The following is a 10,726-nucleotide window of genomic DNA, read 5'->3' as shown; positions in this document are numbered from 1 at the left end:
GTGGGTGTTTGACCGATTCTATGGGGGTGCACATGGGTAGATTCTGTTGCGATTAATATAAATACTTTGGGTTCTTCATTAGAACTCTTTAGAATCTTCGGATACTAACAGTGACTTTCACCATAGTCACGAAACTTGCAAGATTTCTTCAAAATTGATTGATTATGGTACCAAGTTATTAGGACTTTGCATAGTAATGTAATTTGTCGAGATCTTAAAAGATTAAACTAAATTAACTTTAATCAAATGAGAAAGAAATTTGGAGAGAAGAAAAATAATCTTAAGAGAGATTAATAATGGGAGAGACTTTTAGAGAGAGATGGAGGAGAGAATAAGAGAGAGAGAAAGGGAGAGAAAATAGATCTCTGTGTGCCTATGAGAAAGAGAGAGAGAGAGAGAGAGTTTGAAGATGAAGAACACAAAGAGATAAAAAGAGAAAAGATATATTTATGAGATTAACTTTCAAAAATTACATTTTATTAGATTTGTGAGATTAACTTTCAAAAATTACATTTATGATTCGAACTTATAAATTGAGAACTTAAATACAAAAATAGTACATTATATTGCCAATCATCACCATAAAACATTGTGTAAGTCATCAGTCAGAAAGGATGCATCTTCTTCGTCGGATGTGTCGAGCGGAGAGAGAGAAGATGAAAAGTCAGGCTGGTTCACCGCGTGAAGAAGTGGTTTGATAGTTCAAAAATCAGTTTGATGCATAGAGTTATAGGGTTTTAAATAGCCCCTCCATGGTGGTGGCACGTGTCCCTTTAGTCTTCCCAGATATTGCCATGTATCCCATAATTATGCAACTGACAATTAAAACCCTTATGGGTTTTACTTCAATGCGGACAGTTGCATCTTTGGAACACTGATGTTTGGATTATGATTTATAATTATGTGATGTATAATCTTGATGAAGACATCTAGAATTTAAGTGATAAAAATTGTGATATTGTTGTTCGATTGTAAAGAGCTATGTAATTGTTTCTATCCATATAAAAGTTCAAGTCACATACTATTAATTATTTGAGTTTAAGTTTTTGAACACCGATGGTACTTGGCCTCGAGGCATTACATACATGGTACTTGGTACAAATGACACATCGTTGGATTATTTTAAGGCAAGATAACATTTGACGCATTTGATGTCAAACCTTAGTCATTGTGAATAGGGATTTGCTCTAAAATTAAAATTTTATTTGTATGAAGGTGGTCTTTAAGGTGACGTACAAGATTTTATTACATATTTTTACGAGTCACCATTTTTTTACTATATAAGAGTCATTGATAGAGAAAATATGAGATATCATATTGTAAATATTACAGAGTTTAAGTTGAAAAGAATTATCAATGACAATATTTAAAAATAAAAATTAGTTTGTAATCAAAACAAAATCACCCTAAATACTTTTAGGTTTATAATTTTAGTATATTCATAGTAATATGTTTCAAAAGTGATATTTTATATTTTTTGGGGAATTTGTCTCATTATTATAATTGACTAATTTTAAAACAATTTCTATTAATTATAAATAATTATATATGAAATAGTAATGTATATATATATTTTTGAGAGTACGTAATATATAAAATATTAATATGCTTAATAGTTATAAATGTTGTTAGGGATATAATTATTATGTCCAACATCCAATTATTCATGTAATATATTGAATACATTTTTATTTGGCAATTTATTTTAATATATGGTAATAATATTTTTATTATCATATTTATTATTTAATTTATATGATAAAATTTTTGATTAAATTTAGAGACTTTACATTAAGATAAAGATCTTGATAATGATAGTAAATTTTTTTTATAGTTTAATGTAAAATATTTTTAATCGTTGAATCATCAAAATATGATATTAATAATCTGATAAGACTAATATATATGTGATGGTCTCTATAAGATAAAAATTAATTGATCTCATTAACTAAATAACATATATATACGATGTATATGAAGATATATATATATATCATACTTTAATTCTGAACACCTGTAGTCATAGAATTATAGTTAAAAAAATATTATGTGTGATTAAATATTTATAGAATTAGTTATTGATTAAAACAGAATCTATCAACTTTGTTAATAAATTTAAACTTTATGTTATCATTTATTATAAGTAATACATTAAAATATTAGAAAGAACAATTGAATGAAACAAAAAAAAAGTTTCTTAAGTAAATAATTGACATGACCATAGTTAGTTAACTATTATGATTTAACAATTAAACCATATTTTAATGTTAACTCATAACAATAATGACAAAAGAAAATATTATATCATTTTTTAACGGGTTCTTAAGAGTAATTATATATTTCATGCTATTTAGTTGTTAAGAAGTATTGTTAGACGCTAATCTTAATTAGTAAATTAGTTTGATCATTAATATGTGTGACTATTATAATAATCAAAATTATTTTAAAATTAATTTGATTTATAAAATTGTTTTATTAAATAATAATAAGAATAGAATGCAACATATATATATATATAGGATATATATATAATTGGGTGTTGAAATGAAAAAAAAAGGGAGTCCAAATTGGTTTAGATTAATACAGAAAGTTGGACTTGACAATTTTATATATATATATATATATATATATATATGAATGATAAATATATATTATGAGTGGATTGTAAAAACCCAAAAAGAGAAAAATAAAATCTCTTTTAGCCACACTTATGCTAAAAGAAAAGAGAAAATTTGACTAAATTTTTTCTTTCTAATTCTCTTAAACATAAATATTATTTAATTTATTCACGTATTTTATTAATTAAAATTGATGTAAATATGCATAAAATTTTTATATTTTAAAAAATTTTAATTTAAAAATCTACTATCAAATATATTTTAAATTTAATTTTTAACATAAAATATAATTTTTTAAATACAAAAAAATTATATTAAATTATTTTATATTTTTTATTACATAAATACATTACAATCTTATAAATATTTGATAAATATTTTAAATTTAACATATACTATTTTAAAGTCACTCTCTCTATTGTATTTTAATATTATATGTAGAAATAATATTTATTTAAAAATATTTCTATTTTCAGCATCGTTTATTTTTATGATCAAAATAATTTCCTACTTATTTTTTGAAGTATATTGTCAAATACAAAAATAGATTTTTACGTGTATGGTTATGTGAAAAAGAAAAATGTTTTAATATGATAAAAACATTTATTAGCCTCCTGAAAATAAATTTAAAAAAAAAAATATTCCAATTCTAATATGTTTAAGTTTTTTTTTTTCCGTCTAACCAATTAAATCAATTACTGTTTTAGCATTTTTTTTAAATTAATAATAAATAGAAAAAACAATCTATGAAATTTTTTTATTAATCTTACATAAATTTAATTGTTTATTTCTTTTAATTAAATAAATAACTACTCATTTTTTAATTTTATTTAAATGAAAAGAAAAAATTAGATTAAAATGAATGGTAAAAAATATGTTAAAAGACGAAAATAAAAAAATAACCATGACTTAAGTTTGCCACGTGGCGAACGCAGAGCTCTCACTTTATTTGAAGTTTACAACGGAGCCGTTAACACTTTCTGTCAAGGTGGCGCGTACCATTAACCGGCTCATTTAAACCCGCCTTCAACTGCCACGTGTCCTCACTGGTAATACAATTTCTCGTCCTTTCTCTGTCGACTCCCGCCAACCTCGCCCTCCCTCTAAATTTTCTCCGTCTCTTCTTCCTCTCCAAAATAGAAACCATCTTTCTGTTTTCAATTTATCAAGAACCTAAAAAATCTTTTTCCTGATTCTTGTATTCTGAGATATACCTCCCACTACGGTTCTTTGATGTTTTCTTGAGAAATTGCTTTTCTGGAGATGTTTTGTGTACATCATCCGAGTGAAATTCTTGGGTTCTAGTTATCCCTCGAAAATGGTTTAGAGTCACGGTTTGGGTTTTTTTCTTTCTCCAAGAAAGTGGGGATTCTGCAAGATTGGTGAACAATCTTAATTTTCGTTGAGTTCACTGGTTGTTCTTGAGGAAATACAGAGATGTTAAGCAGTTCTGATACGATAAGGAAAACCCCGCCCGGGATTTTGCTCCTAAAAAGAACTAGAGGCAAGGATTGGAGCTTGAATACATATAGATACGTCGTTTTGTTGGTTACTTTTATAGCCTATACATGTTATCATGCATCTAGGAAGCCCAGTAGCATAGTCAAGAGTGTATTGGATCCTGAACCCAACAAGCACCCTGCGAACTACCCTTGGCCTCTTGGAGACGTGTTTCTTAAGCAAGAATCCACGAGTTTTGGTCAAAATAGAGTGCAAGATAAGGGATGGTATCCATTCAATGGACCTGATGGCACTTCAAAATTGGGGGAAATCGATGTTGCATTTCTTGCTTGTTACTCTTTAGGAATGTATGTTGCTGGACATTTAGCTGATTCATTGGATCTTAGATTGTTTTTGACATCTGGGATGATAGGAAGTGGCCTTTTTGTTGGGATATTTGGGATGGGATATTTGTGGAATATCCATGTATTCTGGTTCTATCTTCTTATGCAAATGCTTGCTGGGCTGTTTCAAGCAACTGGCTGGCCTTCTGTTGTGGCTGTTATTGGCAATTGGTTTGGAAAAAGGAAGAGGGGTTTGATAATGGGTGTTTGGAATGCACATACTTCGGTTGGGAACATTTGTGGGTCTCTTCTTGCTGCTAGCGTATTGGAATATGGTTGGGGATGGTCTTTTATATTTCCAGGTGCATTGATCATTTTAGGAGGAATTCTAGTCTACTTATTCCTTCCTGCTTATCCGGAGGATGTTGGATTTCCTTGTGCAAATATCTCAGGTCCATGTCCAGAAGAAGCAACTAATGATCAAGAGGCTCAAATTCCAAATAATGTTGTGGAAGCAGAAAACAACTCAATCTCCCGACAAGGAGGATCAGGGAGTAGGAGAAGTATTGGACTTCGTGAAGCTTGTTTGATACCAGGAGTTATACCATTTGCACTGTGCCTTTTCTTCTCGAAGCTTGTGGCTTACACATTTTTGTACTGGTTACCATTTTATCTTACTCAGACAGGTACTTTCTGATTCATGTTGATTCACGACTTTCTTGATGAAGAAGCACATTATGTAATGTAGCTTAGAAACTTCTAATTATTTACATTGCGATTTTTACCTGTCAAATTTTGTGCCATCATTTGATAGTATATACCATTTCTACTAACAAAGAAAATTTGCAACCAATCAAGAATCCTGTTACACCGACAAATAATTAGAGTGAACCTTATTTTTGTTTTCTCTCAAGGCTAGAATATCATTCTTGAACAAACTGTTAATAATTTAGTTTTATTTAAGAACTGACTTGAAACAGTTGATCTTCTAAGGACTAGTTTTAAGTTGCCTCCATAAAAGAAAGTGACAGATGCATAATTTATTGCATCTGCGTTGGTGCTTTTTAAGTGTTTGATGCTGAATCATTAAATTTATGCAGCTTTTATGAGATCATTTTAAGGCTGAAATTATTATCATCATCTTATCTGGTAGTGAAAATTGGCTGTCAAGTGGCCTGCAATTTCTTCTTCACCTTCAGAAGCCTGTTCTTTATTTCTCTAGTCTTTTGCATTTGATATGTCAATGGTGTTGTCATGCAATGAGACATGGTTTGGGATTGTTCTTACAGTTGACTCTTCTATGAAGGATTGATCACCATAGTATTTGAACTAGATCAACGTAGCTATTTTGATTGCTTGGTATGACGGATAGTATAAGGCTTTGGTTGAAGTACAAAGAACACTGCAGTTTTCGGCTGTAAAATACAAGTGATTCTGTTGGTACGCTGATAATGGTTCCATCTAAATGTAACTGAAATTTTTTTTTTCTTATTTTAATCTTTGAAATTAACTTTAAAATTACTATGGTTGTGGGAAAACAAGTTTAAATTTTCTATGGTTATTTTTGTTTCCAATTATTTCGATTCAGGACACAATCTTTTGCAGTTGTCTTAATATTCTGCCAGCTATTTCTCATCCTGCAAACATTTTTGCTTCTCTTATCTTCCTTGAGCATCTAGCATAAATTTGTCTCATCTTATTTAATTATTCTTTCTTGTAGAAATTGGTGGAAAGTACATGTCTGTGAAGTCTGCTGGAAATCTCTCTACTCTGTTTGATGTAGGGGGCATTGTTGGTGGGATCCTTGCCGGGTACATATCTGATAAACTTAGGGCTCGGGCTATTACTGCAGCTAGCTTTATGTATGCTGCAATTCCTTCCCTGCTTTTATACCACGCATATGGGAGTGTTTCAGAAACTATGAACATCATCCTTATGATTATTGCTGGCTTATTTGTAAATGGGCCATACGCCCTAATCACAACTGCAGTTTCTGCAGACCTTGGCACTCACAGGTCTCTTAGAGGGGATTCTCGAGCACTCGCAACCGTGACTGCCATTATTGATGGTACTGGATCAGTTGGTGCAGCATTTGGTCCTCTTCTTACTGGATTTCTTTCAACAAAGGGTTGGCATGCTGTTTTTTGGATGCTAATGCTTGGTGCACTTTTTGCGGGACTTCTTCTATCAAGACAGGTTTATAAAGAAATTACTGAAAAAATTAGTAGACCAAATTCAACATGCGAACAAGAGCAAAATCCTGAAGGTAATGTTATGATCTACATTTTACATTCAAGCGAAGGAATAACAGAATTGGATGACCAATTTCAGTTACCCCAAAAACTGGAGTTACTGCAAAAGAATCATAATTTCTGATTTATATTCTAACATGTGGCCACGCATATAAGCTCATTAGGATTGAAAACATTAAGAAAATATTTAGGTCCACTGTAGCTTATGCTAGAATTGTATTTTCTAAAATAGAAATTAAGTATTCAGAAATCAAACTTTTGATTTTGGCTCAATGTCATATGAGATACTAGAGTTCGATGACAAACCAGCTTTATAGCTTAAGATGATGAGAAAAAAATTCAATATATTAGTTATGTCGTATTTTTCTACAGTACCCCCACTTGGAAGTGGGAGTTTGAGTTTATTGCACTCAATTTTGAAGAAGGGACAAAAGCCTAATACTGACTAGCCAAAAAAACATTTGGCAGACTTTGGATGGCTCAAGCCCAACAATGAGCAGAGGATGGATAAGCCATAATAATAGGGAGGTGATCACCAGGGTTTCAATGGATTACCTTCTAGTTTCAGTACCATGTGAAATAATAAAATTTGATGACCAATACTTTTAAAAGCTTCAATTTAATAGAGAAAGACAGCTTTTGTAATTTACACTTCGACACAATCCTTTGTTTACACATTTATCTGGTGGATAAAAGATCATCTAGTTGGTTAGTGACTGAAAAGAGGATAGCGGATGATATGAAACTGAATAATATTCAGAGATCATTAAAAGTATATATTCAATCCACCAGGACATTAGGAACGGAATAGTTAGTTGTGTGCATTATCCAATGTTACTCATTTATGAGACTTGCCGTACTTGAAGTCTTCTTTTTTGTTTTTTTGAAAAAAGATGAACTTTGAGAACAGCTAATTTGAGAAATAAAAGGGAAAGACACTCCAGTGTATTGGAAGAGCAAAATAAGAAGTTCATTGTTTATATCATTTCCTTCTTTTTTCTGAAAAAATGTTTGAGAGTTACAGAGACATTAGAAAGCCTGTGTTTCTCTTTTTTCTTCAATCACGCATGCTCATGGTGTTACTAACAGGATTTCTCCCTGGCTTAAAATGTGATCAAAAGGATACCTCTAGCTTGGAATTCGCGAATTATTAAGCCTGCTCATTTTGGGAAATTATGGAACCTTCTACATGAGATTTAGGACTAATTGTTGGGTCAAGTTGAATGCTCAAGTAGCAAAAGTAACATTTCATTAACAATATGAAACTTTTCATAAATGAAAAGGGAGGAACTTGTGATGCAATATTTTGGCAAGTTTTCCCTAAGAGAGAAACTTGGAAGAAAGTTTTCATAAAGGTACAAGAAAGAAACATTTTTCACACTGTGGGGTGCTTATGTCCTATTGAAATTTCGTTACCTCATATCCTTTTAGGGATCCTTATGTCCTTCTATAGAAGGCAAGAGATGTTCAAAACATGCACGTATTGCTATATCATGGGAGAAATGTGCTGTGAAATGGGAAGTGTGATCCAAAGGGCTGTGAAATGTGCATTGGAAATGAGGGAGGACATGTCGGTGATCTTGGAAAACATATGCTGGCAGGATACTCTTATTGACCGAATTAGAAACTTTTACCAAATTTTATTTTTCCTCTCTTATAATTTATTGGCTTCATGGTTATTGTCTTAAGTTACATTGTTAGTATCGCATCTGCTTCTCTGCAATGATTCTAATGATAGCATGCGTTGACATCTCTTTTTACCTCACATACATTTGAATGATTTGATTTGTGGAGTTGATGTTTCCTTGCAGCTTCTGCATCTCAACCTCTGTTGAGTGATCAAAGGTGATAATTCTAAGGTATGACCTCACAGAGAGATCCAAAAGGGAAAATGAGACAAGTTCCTAGAAGCCGATGTAATACTGTAAGAAATAGCAGAGAAGAGATATGAAACCCATTTATTCCGTGAAATTTTGTGCTTACTCCAGTTTCTGTACCAAATATAGATACGCTAAAACCACCATCTACTGATTTTGCATTTGACTGCATAAACACTAGTGATTTTCATTGGTCTTTGTAGTTTGATTAGTGGAGAGATTTTTGGTATCTGCAATCTGCATGTATCATTTTTGAGTAAATCACGTAAAGATTCTTAATTTTGGAGAAAGATGAGCATGTCGTTTCTGAAAGCTCCAAAATCAATCGCTTTTATGTGGGCTGTAATTATCTGTCAATTTATTGTTGGTATGCTCTCATCAACATCAAAAAATATTATTCAATTTTATATTTAATATAAAAATATTTATTTATTGAAGGGTTTTTAAATATTAACATAAAATTTAATTACAAAATATGTAATAGATAACTTTTAAATATACCATGATAATATAGATAAATTTTTTAGGTATAAAAATAAATTTTAATTTTTAATTAATTATAAATTACATGTTAACTATTTCTTATATATAGATAAGATAATTTTTTAAAATTCTTTCTAATTATTGTTTGAATAAAATAATAATTATATGTTACATAATTATAGAAAATTATTTCTCTAATCTTATTTTATTAACAAGTAGTTATACGATATAACTGATTAAAAAATTAAATTTTATTTTTACATTTAAAATTTTAAATAAATCAATATTATATATTATTTAAATTATTTTTATATTTAATTTTTTTTTTTTAAATAATATGTCTGGCTTTCTTGCATTTAAATTGAGGTTTTGGAATCTAGCTAAAAGACATATAATTTATATTTATATACAAAATTATATTATATGTAATCGGTCCAAAATTTGAATTTAAATGATTACTGGAGGAACAAATTTTTTTAAGATGTCAACGTCACAATTAACTGTCATCGCATGAGCAAATCACGTGGTTGACTTTTGGCCCATTGACTTTGAAAATGATAGTATAATCATTTTAAAAATATAAATATATAATTATGATTATAAATATCTTTTTTATTATTAAAATATTTTCTTATCATCCATAAGTATCATAATTTTCGACACATAAGGAATCGGTCAATTCCTTAATCTATTGATGAAGAGATTAAAAAATTAGACTGAAAATAAAAAATAATAATTTTTAAATTTTATCTTTTATTAATTTTTTTAATTAATAAATTAAAAAATCAGCCTATTTCATGCATAAATTAAAAAATGGTTTGATATATATTTTTATTATTAAAATAAAATTTCTCAGAAAATATTTATGAAATTGTGATAAATTTAATCACAACTTAAGATTTTTTAATACTTCAACAATGGAGGACAATGCTTAGCAGAAAATTATGAAAAATCTTATAAAATTATAATTCTTAGCAAAATGAGTAAACTTAATAAGCTAAATAGCTAACTATTTGAGAAGTATTTACTTTAGCATTTGAAAAAGATATAGGTATAAAGTTCTTGTACCTTAGTATATTTACGATGTATTTGACAATGGTTATAATTTGTCTTATAAATTTAAAATTGTTGCTAAATTAATTGTAGAATAAAAATTAACTATCTTTTTAATTTTAATAATATTTGAATTTTTAATAATTGAATATCTAACTACATAAGATAGTGTTGGTGGTGATCCACAAATGGGAAGAGAAGGTTGCTAGAGGTGGACAAAGGTAACTTACAGGCAACGGTAGGTGGTAAGAGTGGTAGACAATGGACGATAGGTGGTTGATGGAGGATGGCCAATAAAGGGTAGAGGATGAAAAGCGGAGGGCGACAACGGGGCGGTTGACGAAAAATAGAAGGTGGTCAGTTGGCAATGGGTGAAGAGTAAAGGGCAACAGATAACGGGGGGCCAGCTGGTGAAGGATAAAAGCCAGAGAGTAGGCAATCGACGGAAGGCAATTAGTGGTTGGTCAAATAGTAATAGAGAACAACCCATTGGCACAGACAATGGTCAGCTAACTGCAGAGGATGACTAGCTGTTAAAAGTGGTGGTCAATTAGTTATGGAGAGCAGCAATCAGAAACTAGATAGCGGAAGGCGATGGTTAATTGATAGTAGATAGCAACGAACAACAACCAACTGGCAGCAACAGACGATGGACATCA

General features: G+C 30.2%; 1 protein-coding gene across 1 annotated transcript; it reads left to right on the top strand.

Annotated features, from left to right (window-relative positions):
- Positions 1-3,684: 3,684 nt before the first annotated feature.
- On the top strand, positions 3,685-8,760 carry G3PP4 (Major facilitator superfamily protein). The gene is made up of 3 exons (XM_088217708.1): positions 3,685-5,088; positions 6,123-6,668; positions 8,466-8,760. The coding sequence occupies exons 1-3, from the start codon at positions 4,056-4,058 to the stop codon at positions 8,501-8,503; spliced, it is 1,617 nt and encodes a 538-aa protein (XP_088073834.1). The 5' UTR covers positions 3,685-4,055; the 3' UTR covers positions 8,504-8,760.
- The last annotated feature ends 1,966 nt before the right edge of the window (positions 8,761-10,726 follow it).

The sequence above is a fragment of the Carica papaya genome, chromosome 4, assembly GCF_054855325.1.
Source record: "Carica papaya isolate Zhongbai chromosome 4, ASM5485532v1, whole genome shotgun sequence".
In the NCBI taxonomy this organism is placed as follows: domain Eukaryota; kingdom Viridiplantae; phylum Streptophyta; class Magnoliopsida; order Brassicales; family Caricaceae; genus Carica; species Carica papaya.
The sequence above is the reverse complement of the archived record's forward strand: the minus strand, read 5'-3'. Positions and strand labels throughout refer to the sequence as shown.

Coding starts and splice junctions, on each gene's coding strand:
- G3PP4 (XM_088217708.1), top strand. CDS start 4,056: ATGTTAAGCAGTTCTGATACGATAAGGAAAACCCCGCCCGGGATTTTG. Junction 5,089..6,122: donor ATTTTATCTTACTCAGACAG/GTACTTTCTGAT, acceptor TCTTTCTTGTAG/AAATTGGTGGAAAGTACATG. Junction 6,669..8,465: donor ACAAGAGCAAAATCCTGAAG/GTAATGTTATGA, acceptor GTTTCCTTGCAG/CTTCTGCATCTCAACCTCTG.